Source organism: Lampetra fluviatilis, chromosome 43, assembly GCF_964198595.1.
Source record: "Lampetra fluviatilis chromosome 43, kcLamFluv1.1, whole genome shotgun sequence".
NCBI classification, from domain to species: Eukaryota; Metazoa; Chordata; class Hyperoartia; order Petromyzontiformes; family Petromyzontidae; genus Lampetra; species Lampetra fluviatilis.
This window is the reverse complement of record NC_136317.1, coordinates 7,833,188-7,852,414: the sequence shown is the minus strand read 5'-3', so window position 1 is coordinate 7,852,414 and position 19,227 is coordinate 7,833,188. Positions and strand designations below refer to the sequence as shown.

Genomic DNA, 19,227 nt, shown 5'->3' with positions numbered 1-19,227 from the left:
CACGGTGGCTCACAGCCTCTCACAGTTGCTCACGATGGCTCACAGCATCTCACAGTGGCGCAGGTGACGAGCGGGTTAACCAGGTGACGATGTTGTTCGTGGTGCTCCCCGGGTCACGTGGGCGGTATTTGCCGTTGAATCCTCAACAATCGACTGCGGTGGGCCCCGAATATGGGGCGCGGTGTCTACGGAATGACCGCGCTTAATTGCAATCATCGTAACCGAGCACTTCAACCATTACGTGCAGTAAATTAACTTTTACAGCTTGAACATTGCAATCAATAATCTCAGTTTACAACAAATCTAACAAAGCTATGTTCAGCGAGCCACTCCAACTTTTCAATGATTATAGGATTTATGTTTTATATGAATTGTGAAACAAAGTTTGGAGAGGGTTTATCACCGAGGCATCGTGATAAATATTGTTTAAGGTTTGCGCGCGACGCTTGGCGATTGAGACGAAGATGACGAAGCCGTTGGCGGAGCGACCTGCCCGCGTGCGCTTTTGCGCTGCCAGCGATCTCCGGCTCGAATCACCTCGTCTGGTGCGGCCCTCTCACCGTTATTGGGGGTTTTTGTTTGTTTGTTTTGTTTTCACCGTTCCGCACGATCCACTCAATGCCCTCGGAATTAATGCTGCGCTCGTGCAGCCAGCGCGTGGCCCTCCCCTGTCACCTCCCTCCTCCCCCATCCCAAATCCGCCGCGTGGCAATTCCCACCGCGTGCTCGTTAGAGCGGCGCCTCGGCCGAGCAGTGGCGAGAGAGAGAGAGAAGGCGGCGGCCTTCGGAACGTCACGGAAACCAAACTCTGACATCGGCCGGGCGGGTGCCCAAGCGGCAGAGCGAGCGAGGCAGCGAATCTTCGCAATTGGAAGGTCGCGAGGTCAACTCCGTGTTGGGGGTTGACTCTGCCTATCCCCCCCCCCTCTATCTCCCCCCTCCCCCATGGAGAACCACTACGTTGTGTGTGGCAGTCAACAGTGGTTGTAGTATCGCTAGACTTGCCTCCTGCCAGAGTCATGTAGGATTTTCTCCTACTGGCTTTGCAGGGCTGCAAACCGGCCAGGGGCATTGCCTACATTCTAGCTTGAGCTGGAAATCACTTTGACCTTGACTTTTATCGAACAGACCTTGCGCCTTCCAGTCTTGATCTTTATGTGTCCCCCCGGCTTGGCCATGTGCAGCCGAGTGCAAATGGAACGGGCAACAGGTTGTGAATAATTCGTTCCGCCAGCTTCTAAGCAGTTGCCATGCTAGGTTACCCTTGTCAGTGTGCACAGATTGACAAAGTGTTTACGCCGAGTGTGTGCGCAGTGCTTTGCCCCGATCCATACAGCAGCAATTACAAGGCACAAGTGGCAGTGCCTAATAGAAGTATGCATTATTGATCGCAGAATGAACGGAGCTTTCCCGTTAATAAGCCGCTGGGTGAGGGCTGTATAGGGTGAGCGAACCTCGTTTCATGTGAGTTGAGACATCGTGATCCTGTGGACGGTGAGGCGAGCCCGGTGAGGTGAGCCTGCGCGCAGGTGAACCGAGATCTCTCAGCCTGATGCCCCCCCCTTCCCCGCCCGCCCAACATCGTTGAGTATCCAAGCACCCAGAGGTCGGTGGATGTTGTCAGATGTCACTAAATGTTTTGGACCATCGGCGGAGATATAAGTTATATCATTGATTCTCATTACATGACTATCACTCATTCTCCCATTCATTCAAAACGTTCATAATCTCCTGTCATCAGGTTCGCTTTTACCGCATTCCACGCGTCATCACAGGTGTTCCCCCATTGCTCCCGTCGAATCTATTTCAATCACCTCACCTCCACCATTACACTCCACGCCTCGTGCCGTCGGTAATTCTTTGCATCGCGCCTTGGTTTCAGGCGCCACCTAAATTCCGTTAAGATAAAAGATAAGAAAGGTGCCATTTCGCACGAGGCGTGTTTCACTCACCCTCTGGAAGATTTTTGATTTAAAGCTTTCGTGACTGCAGGGATTCATCTTCTTGGTTCTTTCGGTAAAGTCACGTAGAATGGAAGTAATAAAATAATAAAAATAAAACATAATAAAATTATTCTCACGACGTTTCGGCCACAACGCAAGCAGCCGTCCTCAGGTGAAAACCAGGTCCGTCGAGGCGACATTCAGACTCTGTCGCCTCGACGGACCTGGTTTTCACCTGAGGACGGCTGCTTGCGTTGTGGCCGAAACGTCGTGAAAATAATTTTATTATGTTTTATTTTTATTATGTTATTACTTCCCTTCTACGTGACCTCCGGAAGATGTGGAGATGGCACTCACTCGCTAGCGACCTTCAAGATCCCCTCCATGGACCCCCCCCCCCACCCGTCTTCTCCCTCTCATCTCACTCTACTCCCCCCTTCCAGAAACCGAGGCCTTCATTTAAAACCTCCATTCGACCTCGTCGCACTGGGAGGTCGCACCTTTTCCGTTGCTGGAAAACTCTCCCTCCCTCGCTGGCTCTCAACATGGTTCGCATTTTTTTTCAAAGGTAAAACTTAAAACAACCTTCCTCCTCTGCCCATGACTATTTCCGAACGTCTTTCATCGGTACAGAAATCATCGTTGTCAACACCCTCCTCTCCCCACGTGTCCTCCCTTCTCTCTCTGTTTAAAACTTGGCCAATATTATCCATAAGAGGTTTTTTTTTTCTTTCTGGGGGGAGGGGGGTGTTAGATCGAGTAAATATAAATGCGTCTCTCCCCTTAGCTGTCAACATAGTTGACTCTCACATTATGTTTCAAGTCAGCGGCTTAAAGAAACCTTCCTCTGCTCCTCCGCCGATGGCAATTTGCAAATGTCTCTTTCATCGGTAGAGAAATCCATCTCTCTCAGCAACCTCGTTTCGTGCCCGCGGTGACATTCTCATTCCTCCTCCGTCTCAGTCATCGCCCCTCCCCCTCTCCGCTATTGTCCCCCCATTGTTTTCTGTCCGCTTTGTGCAGCTGTGCATGGCCCCCCACCCTAAGCCTCAATGTAACATTCGTGTCACGTTTGGCTGTCACTTGATTTAATGCTTCAATCATCGATGCTTCTCACACTCGCCACCATCGCGAGAGTGAGCTTGAGCTTTAGCCGTGCCTATTAATTACCACACGGTAGATACAACTTAATACCGTCAGATTTCACTCAATATTGCAGAGGTATCCTTGGACACCACATGTTGGCCATTGTTAAAATACAACGTAACAGATACACACTCTTCAAACCTGTGTGAAACAGCCCTGGACATGTCGCTACGATGCAGCAGCCGTGTGTTTGTCGATGTTGCTTTTACGCCACCGAACTGTGGCGCAGAGCTCTCCCAGAATGCACGCGCGCACGGCGGGAACGGCGTTCGTGGTTTAAACGATCGATTTTTTGTTGTTTGCCGAGGTCCGCGGTAATCACTGACGTGGAGCCTCGGAGCTGGCCAAGGACCCCGCCGCTAAACGGGGTCTCGCGCGCCCCCCCCCCCCCCCCCCATTCAAACCCGGATCGCAATTTACATAATTGCCAAATTCGAAACCCTCAGTTTATTGAAACCTTTCTGCGCGCGTCAAAATCCCGCGATCTTCGAGGGGAGAATCGCACGCGGCTTCGCGCGCCGGTGACCCGGGCGGGGCTCGCGGACACGCGGCTTGGTCGGTCGCGTTGTGTCTCCCGAATCCATCGGGGCCGAGCGCTGGCCCAAAGAGGGCAGCACCGCGCGTGATCTGCTGGAGCCCGTCCGCGTGCGGCCGGGCTCAACGTAGTCTCCTCGCACGCATGGGGGTTTCTCCGGGAGCTCTGGGATTCTTCCCACATGCAAACCCCCCCCCCCCCCCAACCACCCCCCTGAGAAAAACAACCGGCAAAGCCACGCCGATACGTCGCTTCTTCCACCCCCCCACCTCCACCATAAAGCCACGAGGCCCCGCAACATACACGCCGCGAACATTTTATCTGACGCCCATCGACGATGCGTGGGCGCTTGCCTCTGCGGTTGCCACGGGGACGGAGGGAGGCCCTGCGGAGTCGATGCCCGGCCGAGCGGCTCGCGCAGCCCGCCGGTGATCGGAGCCGAGCGAGCGGGGCGCCGCGGAGAGGTGTGAGAGGAAGGGAAGTGGGGGGGGTCAGGGTGGGTTTTATTTGTCCCGGAGTCTCCCTCGCCGCGCAGGCAGCTTCTTCCGCGCGCCCGCACCCCGAGACGGGATTCGCACGCGGCTCGAGGGAAGGGCAGGGAGGAGGGCGGGGAGGGAGGGAGAGGAGGCAGTGAGGTTCGGAGGAGAAGGGAGATGTGTGAAGTAAGACGTGGAGGCAGGACGTGGAGTTAAGGGGAAGCAAGGGGGAGGCCAGTCCAGAGGTCAAGAAGCCAGGGCAGGAGGGGAGGCAGTGAGAGACATTCGGGAATGCAGGGAGGCAGGGACCAGGTGCGGGGAGGGAAGCAGGGAGGGAGGGAAGAAAGGTGGGGAGCAGAGGGGAGGGAAGTAGGGAGGGAGGGGGGCAAGGTGGGGAGCAGGGGGGAGGCTAAACTAAAGCGTGCTGACCACAAATGATAGCGAAGTGGCTAATCACGTGGAAGAGGCAGGAAATAATAGATGGGTGGGGGTGAAGGCAGAGACGGGGGGCAGGGAGATGGCTCCCGCCGCGTTCTCGTGCCCCCGAGGGCCCCCACGTCGCCCTGGAGAGGGGGGGGCACTGGAGCGAGGCGACCCCCTGGGTGATCTCTAGGCCCAAACCACGACGCCGGTAAACAAAACTCACCAGGCACTGCCAAACCCAACACCGCAATTTCTCCTACTTTACATATTTCCACAGCGGTCTTTTCAGGCAAGCATACTTTTGTTCCTAAATTACAGCAATTTTCTGGGTGGCTGGAGTGCAATATCTCTACGGTAATGACTCCGTCTGGGGGTGTTTGTCTGGTTTGTGTTCCACCTCGCCAAGTTGCCCTTTGTAGGCCGCTACTCGATGAGCTTTCATCTCCTTACTTAGATTTTTGCCTGGCGTGGTTCACGGAGTTCCTGGTGCGAAGTGTTGGATCACAATACTACGTGTACTTCCAGAGCGCCATCTAAATGCACTGCATCTCACACCGCCACTGGGAGAGTGAGGCCCTCATTGCGACCACGAAGGGAGGTGAGACGGAGTGTTCTTTCAGATGAAAAAAAAGACGGGCATTCGAGTGGTCCCCACGACTCCGTGGAGCAAGAGGGAAAAGAAGACCTAAGGCCAGACATCGAGAGACTGACAGGGCAGATGTATGGGTCTCTGTGAATCTGAAGGTCCCGATGTGACGCTGTAGGTCTCTAGGTATCTAAGAGGTTAAGGTGGGAGACTGTCAGAACAGGTCTATGGGTCTCTGTGTGAGTCTATAGGTCCCCATGGGACTGTAGGTCTTTAGTTATTTAAGAGCGGATGGTGGGGGACTGTCAGGGCAGATCTGTGGGTCTTTATGCGAGTCTATAGGTTCCTATGGGGCACTGTAAGTCTCTGGTTATCAAAGAGCAGATTGTGGAGGACTGTCAGGGTAGATAATGGAGGTGGCTGCCTGTCGACTGCGCAGAAGTTGCAGGATCTGGTGGAGGGTAGGCAGCGTTGGCAGCGAGGTGCGGTGGTGGCTTCAACGGCTTGGGCCGTGACGATGACGTCTCGTTCTTGAAAGGGGGGTGGACAGGTGGGGAGAGGAGGGTGCTGACAACGATGATTTCTGTACCGATGAAAGACGTTTGGAAATAGTCACAGGCAGAGGAGAAGAGGAAGGTTGTTTGAAGTTTTAACTTTGAAAATAAATGCTAACCATGTTGACAGCCAGAGAAGGAGGGAGAGTTTTCCAGCAACGGAAAAGGTGCGACCTCCCAGTGCGAAGAGGTTGGCTGGAGGTTTTGACTGAAGGCCTCGGTTGCTGGAGGGGGGAGTAGAGCGAGATGAGAGGGAGAAGGCGGAGGTCGGTCCTCGAATGATCTTGAAGGTCGATAGCGAGGGCAACCTTGCAGTTGATACGGTACTGGATTGGGATTCGGTGTAGGAATCTGAGTGTCGGCCGGCATGGATCGGTGTCGGTCTCCACTGGACGCGGGAGCGTGGCCACGGCACTCAACGTGGACCGTACTGAAGGTCGCGATGACTTTACTGCCCTTTGAACGACCTTAACTCATTCAAATTATCATCTGGCCCAGCGATGATATTATTCAGGCTTGCAAAGGGCATTCGAAAAGGGCATTCGGCGGTGTTGTGATGGCGACTCGCGGAGCGGCTGTCCCCTTCGCCACGCGTGTGTAAACAAGACGCTTCTACACGAGACACGCGCTCGCAAGTTCCTGCCCCCACAGCACGGTTGGCTACGTATGGTGCGAAAGAAGTTCAGCACACGTACCCAAAGGATGCTGGAAAAGTGCTTGCGTGCCCCGCCGGCCTCGAACCGTGCCCAGAGCCCTCCCCGGCGAACGCGAAACCAGCGAGTGGCAGCGCTCTCGTGGTCACGGGGCTCCGCGCAGTTTGCACCGAAGGCCGTCTTCGTGACTCCGTCCGTCGTTCTGCGCCGCCGTCTCCCGGAGGAGCGCGCCCCTCGCCGACGTGCCAATCTGGCGTCCGTCGCGGGCCTCGGGCCGCCCTGGCCGAGCCTTCCGCGGCAAACGAGCGGCGAACGCTTCGATTTGCCGCCCTCCTGCCCTGCGAGTTCCCGCGTCACGGTTGGCGCGAGCGCGATGGGCACACGCGGCTCGTCGATCGTTGCTCGTAAGCCGCCGGGGGCCCAATTAGACCGTCGCCTGAGCCGCGGCTCGCAGGTCACACCGACGCTGCTGCCGCTTTCGTGCCGACGGATTTCTTTTTTTCCGTGGCAAACAGTTTGTCGTGCGCCGAGTGAATTGAAAGGGGTTGTGTGTGTTTTGTGTGTGTGTTACTTTCCTCCGCACGAACCCCTGACGGCTGTCACAGGCGAGCGCCTGCGGGTGCAGCGGGAGCCTGACTCGCGTCTAATCGGCCCTCTTTGTTTTGGGACCCAAATGCCAATAATCCACTTAGCTCACGCGGGCAAATGAGACGCGCTGGAAATATACTTGGACGAACACAAAGATTCTAAATTCGACAGGCCGTGTTGATTCTCACAAATTAGCAGCAGCCTGCTGGGGCCATGCAGATGCAGCGATGATGGCGGGGGGGGGGGGCTGGCCGATCATGATGAGGTGAGGGCGCGGAGGTGGTGGAAGCCGCGGCATGGACTCCATGCCGCCTGGGCCCCGGGGCCTTGCAGGAAACGATTTTTGAGGTCAACGCGGATGCGCTCGGCTTCCCGTTGAGCGGACGAGGGTCCCTTATCGCAGCATCCACCGCGGTCACCGCAGCGCTCGTTCACAGCCGTTTGGGACTCAGGGCGCACTGCCAACCATCTAAATGGAAATGTTGGGGACTATCACGCGCCAATAACATATGTTTTCAAAATTAAAACGTTTCTTAAACGCACCGTAAAATGTCAATAAGCCTTGAAATCGACCGACCTGATATGTATTGGTCAGTCTCTATGGTTGTGCAACAGGCAGACAAATATAGAGGGCCACGCGGACCGCAGTGTGAGAAGCGCTGCTCTCAAGGATCCACCGGCGCATTGCGCAATGCCTCGACGACGAGCCACAGACTTGACTCGTGGGTTCAGCGGCTTTCGGGGCACGCCGGCAGAATTGGTGGCAACGTCGGTGCGCCCCGCACGATGTGGGGTGAGTGCCCTGCCAGAATGCGGCTAAAATAGGGCAATGTCGGGGCACGCTTGGCAGCACGGTCTCAGTGACAAAGAATTAGATGAAGCCCTCGTCCTGCCCCACCTCCTCCCCCTTCTCTACTTAGCTCGGCACCCGGATCCCTTCGCCCCAGTGGGGCCCGGGGCAGTTGCACTGCCTGCGCACTCAGTAGCTACGTCTATGATGTAGGCCACCCCCCCAGCTTCGTCCTTTTGGCCAAGTCACAAAATGTGCGACACGCAGACCCAGCGGGTGGCAGCGTTTAATATCGAGTTGAGAAATGAAGCCTTGGGGGACGGAGGGAGGGGGTGGGGTTAGGGTAGGGGGAGTGTGAAGGTCGCCTGTCGACCTCACAGCGGCTGCATGATCTGGCAGGAGGCAGGAGTTTCACGTTCATTTGTTTCACCAGGTGAGAACTCAAGAGAGACGAAGGATAGAGTCGCATCTGCCAGAGTGACCCCGCTTGACCAAAACGACGAATGCTAAATTAACCATTCATAGCCAAGGTTTTTGGATGAGATCGCGTAAATAAAAATGCGTCGTAACCTTCCGCCATCCGACACAGCCAGTAAGGTTCGTCACGTAAACAAAACGCGCCAATTAGTTCATAATTTAAGCCCACCGGTGTGTTGGAGAGTAAAATCACAACATTTACAATTTGAGTAGTACGACGTTTCGCTGGTAATTACATCCAGCATCATCGGGCAAATCGCCCGATGATGCTGGATGCGATCTAACCCAAAAACCTTTATTATGAATAATACCGGTCGTGAAAGCCTTCTACGTGTAAAAGAAAAAAAACAGTCAAGTGCATCAATGAAGCAAATTAGAAATCGGCACACAAAAAACAACTACTGTGCCGCGTGAGAAATCGAAAGTACTGAATAGACATTAATCATTTGTTAAATAATAAATTCACCGTCGCGTGAGTCAACTCGGTCAGATTAGACTGATCATACCACAATGAAATTAAGTTACAGAAACATTAAACAGATACAGGGGATGACTGTTGCAAGTATATGACAGATGGAGGCGATTGCCAATTGCGGAGGCCGTCGGTAGCATCGGCCTCGATAACATCTTGGCCTTGACCTCGGCGCCAAGATGTGACGCGCGTCTTGGCGGCGCTGCGAAGCGGGAATTTGCTCCGCTCTTCACCGCGAGGAACGGTTTTAAAGAATCGCAGTGAATTCACCATTTAGCGGCAATCAGCAACCTTCAAACAACACAGCGTGTAATGACACACGGCCGCAAATGTGCTAAATGGTAACCCTCTCCACACGCAGCAAAGGCTCCCCGGACTAATTAACACGTGCGGGCCAGGTAGCCTGCGGTAAGCCAGCGGAGCAGTGCGGGGCACGCACACCTGTGCTTGAGTGCGCACACGTGTGAGGAGCGGTGGGGCAGTGGTTAGCACACTGCGCTCCAAACCTGGCGAGCCGAGTCCGCTTCCCACTCGTTGCCAATATGCGATGAATATGTGAACCGGTCACGGGTCTCGCCTAGGTCGACTCAGACTTGAATTAGTACCTGGTGCAGTGTGTAAACATCACGACTGGGGAAACAGAGGCGACCGGGCGTGGTTCTGGCCACACCGACTCCCTCGTGTGCCGTGCTGGCTCTCATAGGTGCTCGCTAACTGCGCTTGCCCAAAAAAAGTCTTGTCAAGTTTCCGAGGAGATCTTTGTCCTTGTGTGTGCGTGTGCGGCATAACAGGGTGGGCGGAAGGGGTCATTCGAGGGAAGACGCGTTCCATCGAGAGGGATGGACGAGTCGAGGTCTGGGTTTAATCAAATAGGAACCCTTGAGATTCCTGATCTCTAGTGCAAGGGGACCAGGGGATTCGCAGTGGTGTAGAGCCGCGTGTGAATGTTCTATCGGCAATGATCTATCGTGCAGTGACGGTGCGTGTGCGTGCCGGGTGTGTGATATTAACCTGCTGGTGGCGGTGGTGTTGCTGCCGAGGAAGTCAAGTGGAAACCAAAACGAATATCCTTTTCTCGTCACGGCTCAAGAGCTTGAGCCCACGACCCAGCCATTTGGACAGACAACTTGAGAGAGAGAGAGAGAGAAACAGAGAGAGAGAGTTGCACGTAATTTAAAATTGTGGGATTGGGTCCCTGACTCAGCGCTGAACACAGCGACCTACTTTTGTAACGGGAATCTCAAAGGTGCACTGCCCCGCAAAAAACGCACACGCGTTTGGAAGCTACCGAGCGCTCGCCGGCATCGAACCATCGACTTGGAGAGAGCGTCCCGGAGACAAGCTCTCCCACCGCCCGGGCGACCCCCCACGAAACCCCCCGGGCCCCCCCCGGTCATCCCTAACGACTCTCGACGGCCGCCACCGCCCCCAATCCAACTCGGCTGGTCGGGTGACGGCGCGTGGCTCCGCGGGTTCGCAGTTGCGGCCGTCGCGGCTGCCGAGAAAGCGCACGACGGCGTTTTGTTGCCGTCGGCGTGATGCTGGGAAGGGCGAAGGGGGCCCGCGCCCCGCTCTGCACCCCGTGGCCCCCGGCATGCGGGTGATGGATGAATGCTGCCTTCTGGCTTGGGAAAGAGCCCCCACCGCCCCCCCCCCCCCCCGTGCTCGCCAAGTCTGATGGCCTTGGTCTAGCCGCTGATAGCTGCACACAATTGGCGTGTGTTCTTGATTCAGTCGGGCTCAGCGCCGGCGATAGAGAATCGACGAGAGCCCGCGCGTAAGTTGCTGACTGGCACGCCGAAGGGAGCGAGCGAGCGAGCGAGTGAGCGAGCGCTCCGGAGGGTCGGTAACGAAGCCCATCGATTGCCGTGGGAGACCTCGATCGCGTTTCTTCTGAGACGGCCGCTCCTCCGGCGAAGGGCAGCGCCGCCTCCGCAGGGAGCTCCGAGTGGGCGACGTTTCGGGGACTGCAACGGGGTGGGGGGGGGGGGTCCCCGCCGTGCAGTAGATTCGTGACAAACAGGGCGCGTCTTCACGCCAAGTGCCAGGCTCAGCCGCGCCGAATGTAGCGCTACGTTGCGCTGTGGTTTTCCCAGGGAAGCCCTCGCCGAGTCTCAGGGCTCCTTTTCAGGAGGGTCCTGCCAAGTTGTTCGCAATAAGATGGGCGATGTTGCTGCTGCTGGTGCTGTTGCGTGATACCCAATTGAGTACTTTGCACGAAATCTTTCAGGTTTGGGATGTTTTGGCCATTACGAGGCGCATTGTTAGATTGATTTTTTTTTAATTTATGGGACGAGACCGGAGAACCCAGAACGAACCCCATGCAGAAAAGGCGGAGAACACGCAAACTCCACACAGAGGTGCCCAAGTGAGGGTAACTGTCAAACAAGGATAGGAATGCGTCTGCCTTGCTGATTCTTGCCGTTTGCGGTTTCTTAAAAGCATGTTGCTCAATCCCCGGGGCTACCGAGTGCCGTGTTTCGCTAAATGGGATTAGCGAACGCCGCTAGAGAGGTCAGAACCTTTAGCAGTGAGTCACTAAGTAGACACGCAGACGATACCTCTCCTTCACGTATCGGTATCTCCACATCAAAAATAAAATAATTCCCCACGCAATTCATCGGTCCCACAGCCTTCTGAGAGCGCATCATTTCAGCAGCACTGATTCAGCACACGTAAAACTCTGGAGCGGTTTCAACACACAGTGTCTCATCAGCAGACAGAGCCACCCACGGTAGGGGCCAAGCCACCACGGTCCCTTCCCATGACGTTCACGATATGTCTGCGTGTGTCTGCGTGTGTGCGTCATGCGTGTGCAGGTTCATTGTGGGGAGTTTTGACACAGTGGCCGGCGGCAATTTACTTACGAACCCGGGGACCTGCGTTTGATTCCCAGCCACGGCTCACATCCGTGGCGAGTGGTCTCAGAACCGGTCCGAGGCTTCGAATAAATGCCCTTAAACGCATGTGTAAGCGTCAGCGCTGGGAAGACAAAGGCGGCCCGGCACAGTGCTGGCCAATACCATGCACTTGTGAGCCGTTCCCAATTTAATTGGTGCTCGCTGACTGAACTTGCCCCGAAAGTCTCTCAGCATCATTGTCTTCGTGCGCGTGTAATCTCCGCTCGTGTTCGCCCTCCGTGTATCGCGATGCACACGGGATTTGTGCTTTTAATTGATTTTTGGCGAAAAGCTGGAGGCGATGAACGTGGCTCGTGATTCATAACAAACCGCCGCTACACGTGGCCGCAGCGCGCTACACGGGGAGGCTGCCTCTGTGGGTTGCGCGGTTTAATATTAATGTGAATGGTTTCTGGATGGGCAAGTTAAAAAAATGCTTTGCACAGATGTGTGTGTTTTTTGAAAGCAGTAAAAACCGTCCGAAGCGATGCTGCCAGTGTTCTAACCGGGCATGTGTCTGTGTGTTTGTCTTTGCAGGGTTCCTAAGCACAGGTGATCAGGCAGCTAAAGGGAATTACGGTCTCCTGGATCAAATCCAGGCCCTGCGCTGGATCAGTGAGAATATAGGCATCTTCGGGGGTGACCCGCTCAGAATCACTGTGTTTGGGTCGGGCGCTGGTGCGTCTTGTGTCAACCTACTGACACTATCGCACCACTCTGAAGGTAACCGTTGGAGCAATTCAACCAAAGGTATTCAGCAGGCTGATAATTTTGACAATTTTGGTGTCTGCATGCTCACTGCTCCCCCTCTCTCTCTCACCTGTCGTGGCGTGGTGGATGCTCGCGGAGGGGGCGGCTGTTCTCTGCCTTTGCTCTCTCTCTCTCTGTCTCTTCCCTCCTTTCATATCCCCCCGACCCCCCTTCTGCCCTCTCTCCCTCGCCCCTGGGAATTCGCGGGCCAGGGTACGCTTTGTCACATAAATAATAATAATATAGGGGAAGTATCTCACGATGCCGTAGAAAGCTCAAGTAATTTCAAGGAAACTGAAAATGCGCGCGGCTACAGGCGATGAATGGAGTCAAATAGAATCAAGCGGTTCACATGAAACGAAAATGCAATTTCAATTAAACGCACGAGGATGTAGGTGGGCAACGCAGGTCTGGGGTCAATTGAGGACAAATCAGCACCCCCAGAGTTCCATGGGAAGAGTACGCCAAGAGAGCCCTTGGCCTTGAACCTGGTTCAAGTTAAGATTATATTTTAATTGTTGACTTTCAGCCAATATTAAAAAAATCACATTGTGGTTTGGGCCCCACTGTAAAAAAAACACCGGTCTGTGGCTGGATTGACAGAAAGGGGCATCGGGAAAGTTGGCATTCAAATGAGATTTTTTGTTTTGTTTTGCATTTGGCATTTTCATCTTCAATGACGCGAAATTGCATTTCGGAAAAGGCAGCCTCAAATGTAATTATAGCTTATACCCCTGTCACTTGACAGCACGGAACATTTGTCACGTTGAAACATTCATTGCAATTCAATACGTGAATGTTGATTAAACATTTTGCAAATTAGGCATTTTCCAATTAACATTTCCCATGAATGTGCCCGACGCTACGCGATGATGTTGGCGCAGCGTCTCCCCGCCGCACGGACGCCACGATCGTCATCGATCACGTGACGGGCGTCACACGCGCGCAGTCCGCGTGGCGCTCCAACCCTTGAACGCTCCCGCCGGCCTAAGCCCTGAACGACGATCGATTACTTACTTGCACACGGCATTATTAATGCAAACCGCGGCCCAAAACGCTGAACTTCCACAAAGCCTGGAGGCTTAGGCCCACACAGAGTCGCATCAGCATTAAACTTCCGACAAGATTAGAATCGGGTCAGAATAAATGCAAATAAAATCCCCAAGCTAAACTCACCAGAGATGAGAAACTCCACTGACAGCGTCCCGATGGTGGCAGTGCTGCAAAACGACGGCGCACAGACGGCGCTGACGAAAGACGTCGAGCCCGAGAGCAAAAATAACACCAAAGCGCGTCGAGTCATCGATCAAATAACAACCTCGGTGGACGCGAAACGCCACCAATCGTCAATGTCAAAACGAGCATCACATGCTGAACTGATAATTGCGCCAAATCCTCGCCAGTGGGCGTTGAGGACGTGGCCAGGCGGGTGCCACGAGATGGTAATGTACTTGCAGGAAACAGAGGGAGAGACACGCGATCACGAACACGTACAAGGTAGAAAATAAACACCGAGCCCGCAGTAAAATAAGGGCGTTCCGTCGTATCCCTTCCCCGTGGATATCGTTGGGCAGGAGTCGCCGCAGTGCTTAGATGACGAGCCACCCTGTGACCTTTGGCTCTGCGTGGAAGCAGGAGTGGAGCAGGCGCGGGGAGCAGCGCACGACATGCTGGGTAGGGCACGAAATTATGGGAGAGCAGAGCATGCTGGGTAGAGCATAGTATACGATGTCGGGCAGCGTCTCCTGATCTTCCCACCCAACCTCACTTCATCCCCATCACCCCTTCTTCCTCTCCTCTTTCTTTCTCCTTCGTCTATGTCCTCCTCTGCCTTCTCCTCCTCTGCCTCCTCCTCTGCCACTTTGCCCATAAAGCGCTCTCCTATATCTGCTCATGAACCAGTTACTTTGGATGGGAATTTCAATCTGGGCGATCACGAGACATTTTTCAGAAAATCTCCGAGGGAACGCAATTCAGATCCGATTGGCGGTTGCACAATTTCGCAACAACAAAAACAACAATCCGGAATGTCTTAAACACTGCAATGCTTCACACGTGCGTACGTTGCGCAAAAAAGAGATGTACTGCGCACATACGCGCATACAATACGCGTTAATCGAATTCCCATTTTGGCGTCGGTCGCATATAGATGCGTGTACGTATGTGCGCAGCACGCAGAGCGTATCCATTGTCTGGTTCAGTCGTCCTCTCCCGTCCTCTGAGACTGCGCATGAAGCACCAAAGTGTCCATGAAATGCTTGTGCATGCATGATCCAAAATTGTCAAAGCACTGACCGGCGCCCCCCCCATCACCCCGTCCCCGGGGGGTGCTTTCTCCCCAGAGGCCCTGCCGTGTGTCCGTGCAGTGGTCTTAATTGGCAGCCCCTCTGGTTGCTCTCCGACACGTCTCTGAGTGCACCCTTTGCATGCTCACCGTCCCCTCCTTCCAAGCATGCATTGTTTGTTGTTGTTTTTGCTGTTGTTTGCTTTTGTTGAGAATACTTTGTCCATGCTGTTCCCCCCCCCCCCCAAGGCAACTAGGAGCTCGGGTTTGCTGAGTCGACCGTCCGTTCGTTAGCGCCCGAGCGAGCCTTTCGCTCGTTAGCTCAGAACGGACATGTTGGGATGCCTTCGCGCGATCGCCGGACTCTCCCGTTGCACCCTGGCGTACAGTACAACTAACCCCGCCAAAGGCGACGGTCGTCCCGTGCAGACACAACGCACGGCGCCCGTGACGTTTTGGCCACGATTGGAATTTTTGCTCTTTTCTCTTACGGCATCACAATTCCCAATGTGCGCGCAGAACCACTGCGACGCCCTTAACTCGCAGGTGCGCCGCTGCCTGCGCCACGCGTGCCCTGCCCCCCCCCCCCCCGCCGGCCGCGTACCCAGGGACCCAGTCTGCTGAGCGCAGCACCACTGACGGGAAGCAGCTGGCAGCCTGCATTTGTTTGCCTTTGGATAATGAAACTGCCAAGTGAGCTCCGAGCGCGACGCTGCCCGCCCGGCGAATACAACGCCCGGTTTAGAAGCTCGCACGCAAAGCAGCCACCCCCCCCCCCCCCCCCCTTCAGATTGCGAGCGCAGAAATTCCTGGCATCTCGACGCGCCGGCCAATCTCCTCTCCCCGAGCGTCTCTCTACGATCCCGAGTACAGCTCACGAATCGCATTTCCCCGTGCGCGTCCAATCGCCGGCTCTCCATTGTGTTCAACATCGCTGCAATCTGGAAGGGGCTGACGCTCGACGGTTCGTGGACGTCGCGGCTCGCCTGCGAATGTGCCCGACGAAACGACGATGCGCGCCTTCCTTGCCACGGCCTCGTCGCAACAAAGATCCCGGGAAGCGCTTTGTCGGCTCTCGTTAGCGCGTCGAAGCCGGTGCCTGTAAACGCGGCCGCAGTGGTCGATGGCAGCGACCGAGGCGGCTGCGGCGGCGGCGTCGGCCGGCCCGTGGCTTCACGGGGCGTCTCGTCACGCGAAGGCGGCCCAGCGTTGAGTGACGATGGGGTAAATCAGCCGAGTGGGCGCTCCGTCTGTAACGAGCTGACAGGCGGCTTCGCGTTCGGTGGGAGGAGGCAGGTGGCCCCCCGTGTGCGGCCACCTGCCCGCGGGCAACGCGTTGACGGGGCGGCCTGGAGCAAGCGACCGGTGCCGCGTTACCACATTTACCGTGAAGCCGGCCCAGGCCGTGTGGGGCAGCCCAGCAAGGCGTGGCCCCGGACCCGACTCGTCGAGAGCCGTGGGGCTCCACGGTCCCCGTTACCGCCCCCGCGCTCCTCATCCCAGTCGTTCCGGTGCCAGGCTGTAGTTTGTATTTGTTGACCGAAGCAAGGGACGCAATTGACGGTAAAGATTCTCCCATTCCCATTGACCCCACGGTGCCGCGACTGGGCCCGAGCGTGTCCCCGGTGAGATAATGCGGCTCTGGCCACTAACCGAGGCGCGCAGCCCACGCAGAGCGAACCGCGCGTGCTCCGGCTTGTCCCGTCCCGGCGTGGCAAGGCTCCCGTGGGACGCCGCCGGGTCAATCCCACTCGGGTCACGCCGAGCCAGCACGCTTCCAGTGTCCGTGGGAACGTGGCATGAGGGCGTCGTCAGTCTGTGTACGGCAGAGGAAAAGAGGACATGCTGTCATAATGACCGACAACATTGGGTCTATAATGAGCATCTGCTTCTACAGATTGGGAATTCATATCCCGCCGCAGAAACAACTGACAGCAAGACCATCAATCGTGTTGCAAATTAAAATCCGCACCGCCGTCTCGAGAGAGAAAGAGTGTGTGTGTGCGTGCGTGTGAATTAGGCATAGATAAAGCATTTAAAATTAGAAATCAAAATTAGACACAATCACTCCTATTAGAGAAGAGAAAAACAAGCCCTGTTAATACACCAATGGTGTTTCTGTGGCAATTAGCGTGTAATGGCAGGATTTAAAATAACCATCGCGTTAAAACTCTCCTTCAAAGTTGCTCTCTCAAAGCCCCCGTGCCTCTCGTGCCTGCGCGCGCGCGCGTCCGTGCGCATGCAGCCACGGACACGCGCGTGTGTTGGGAAATCAATGAAGTGATCAATCGTTCCGTCTCTTAGTCGGAGGTTTGACCGCCATGGATTCCCATCTCGTCCTTGCTCCGTTCTCCTGGGGAATTCCTGTGTTTTGAGAAGGCCCCATTCCTTTATGTCATCAATCCATTCCCGTCGTTATCACCGCCCGTTCTCTCTGTCGATCTGTGCCGTTAGAAGCATTCCGCGGACTCGCAGGCTGAACACCACGTGACCAAAATGCGAACATTGTCTTCTCACCAGCGCTTACATCGTCGCAGCCAATATTATGATTCGTGATAGATTTTTTTCGTGTGTAAAGGCCACGTAACGACCGGCGCCAAATCTGTATCATTAGGGGCCCTCCACCGAATCGCTAAACTTGGTTACGAGGATTGAGCTGAAGCGGTAACACTTGGCGCGTTGTTAAAGTTTGTACACACGTGACGGTGACGTTGTGATTTGTTTGGCTGCGTTGAGTGGCCGAGGATTGCTTTGACAAGACTCGATTCTTGCAGCTCGCTACTCTACGGGACGAGTGGGGAAAGAAACAAAACATTACCAAGCTGCAGCGTCTACAGAATTATTTGGCACCTGCATTGACGGGTACGGCAAGATCCGGCCGTGTCCGTTCAGTGCTAGTTGAGCCGCATTGCCTATCGGCTGCCGAACGAATACATTGTAATGTCGCACTCATTACACACAGAGTGCTCGCCACAAATGAACCACAATCCGAAGGAGCGTAAACCATCACGCAAACTCCGGTCGACCTCGCAGCGGCTTTTTGTGATAAGCATCGAACACAGACGGCCAACGCATCTCGCAATTTCAGATGCGCTTCTGCGGCCGTCTGGAACGCTCTTCCTTTCGATATTAGGAAGCATCTGGGAGCTATGCACTTTCATAGCTAAATTTAAAACTCATTTCTTTAGAATCACTGTGTGTCTTTAGTTTGTAATCCAACTGCGCTGACCTCCGATTAGCACGGTCGGCTTTACGCACGGTGCGAAAGAAGTTCACCATACATACAGAATGACGCAGATTTGCTCAGATCGCAATTTTCCGATCGAAAGACCCAAAAATCACTCACGATGAATTTTCTTCGGATTTTTTTTTCCTCTCCCCGAACTCACGCCCAGCCGAGAACCCCCCGGCATGTATCTTCCTCTCGCTCGACTTGGCTGGGCATCGCTATAAATGCGTGCGCATATTCTGGGGTAGGGGGGGGGCTTTAAAGTCGCCTTTCCCGTCCCGCCGCCGATTGCCCACTGCACCATCTGTGACCCCATCCCGTCTTGCGCCTTCAGCTCACTCGTCCTCTCTTCTAATGTTGTCCCATACTGTCTGGGGTGTCCGTTGCACGGTGGCGAGATGTTAACTACCTCGCCTGGTATACAGGAGGTTCCTGGGTTCGATCCCAACCCTGACACCTGCTGTATATTTGGAGTTTGCGTGTTCTCCCCGTGGTCGCGTGGAATTCTCTCCGGGTTTTCCCTCCACATTTAGACTCAAATACTTTCAACACGCGTTCAAAATATTTGTAACTTTCCACACGATACGCCACTTCGTCGCGCTATCATTTGTGGCCAAGTCACTTCTGAAAAAGAGTTACATAGCTCAGTGGAGCCTTACCTGGTAAAATAAAAAAATATATATATACCGTAGTTTAGTAATTAGTCTTAGTTAATCATCCCCATTTCCGAAAGTGGTGATATCCATTTCTTCAAACGTCTACTCTTGGCATTTGCATTTGTCGCTTTGCACCAATCTGAATTCCAGTCCGAATTCCCCCTGAACTCGATGTTTGACAATATCAGCCTATCCTTTGGGTCTTTCGGTAAAGTCACGTAGATAGGTTCAAAGAAAATTACAAAAAACTACGACGTTTCGATCGCAACACAAGCGTTCGTCATCACGAAGAGGATAACGGACGCTTGTGTCGCGATCGAAACGTCGTAGTTTATTTGTTATTTTCTTTGAACCTATCTACGTGACTTTACCGAAAGACCCAAAGAATATGAATTCATGCAGTCACGAAAGCTTTAAGTCAAGATTTAACATCGGTCTAGGCCTGCGGATTATCTTTGCCCTCCGTGTCAGAGTTCAAGTGACCTCTGCATCGCGCCGGTCTGTGCTTACTTCGCTCGGTTGAATTGTCCGGCGACGGAGGCGTCTGCGAAGACCCGGGGGGTCTTGTCCAGCTGATGTGTGCAGATGACTGCAGTTCGTGTACAGCAGACACGACGGTGCTGATGATGAATTTGATAACGAAAAGCAACAAGCCAGCTCCTCTACCACCTGCCATCAAAGCTGGACATTTGGAAATTTAGAGGTGGGAGGAGTACCGGGCAAGAGGCAATGCTGATATCCAAGCTGGGCATTACATTGATAAAC

General features: G+C 54.5%; 1 protein-coding gene across 5 annotated transcripts in view; it reads left to right on the top strand.

Moving 5' to 3' along the window:
- The window catches only part of LOC144947085 (neuroligin-4, X-linked-like), a 175,720-nt gene that overhangs the window by 128,472 nt on the left and 28,021 nt on the right, over positions 1-19,227 (top strand). For 2 of the 5 annotated variants that reach the window (XM_078876272.1, XM_078876270.1), the window contains one exon: positions 12,081-12,266. The exons of 1 other annotated variant lie outside the window; for it this stretch is intronic. In XM_078876272.1, the coding sequence (XP_078732398.1) occupies positions 12,081-12,266 (186 nt within the window). Of the gene's footprint in view, positions 1-12,080; positions 12,294-19,227 lie in introns of all 5 variants that reach the window. 2 more of the 5 variants (XM_078876271.1, XM_078876268.1) reach the window with 1 other exon arrangement.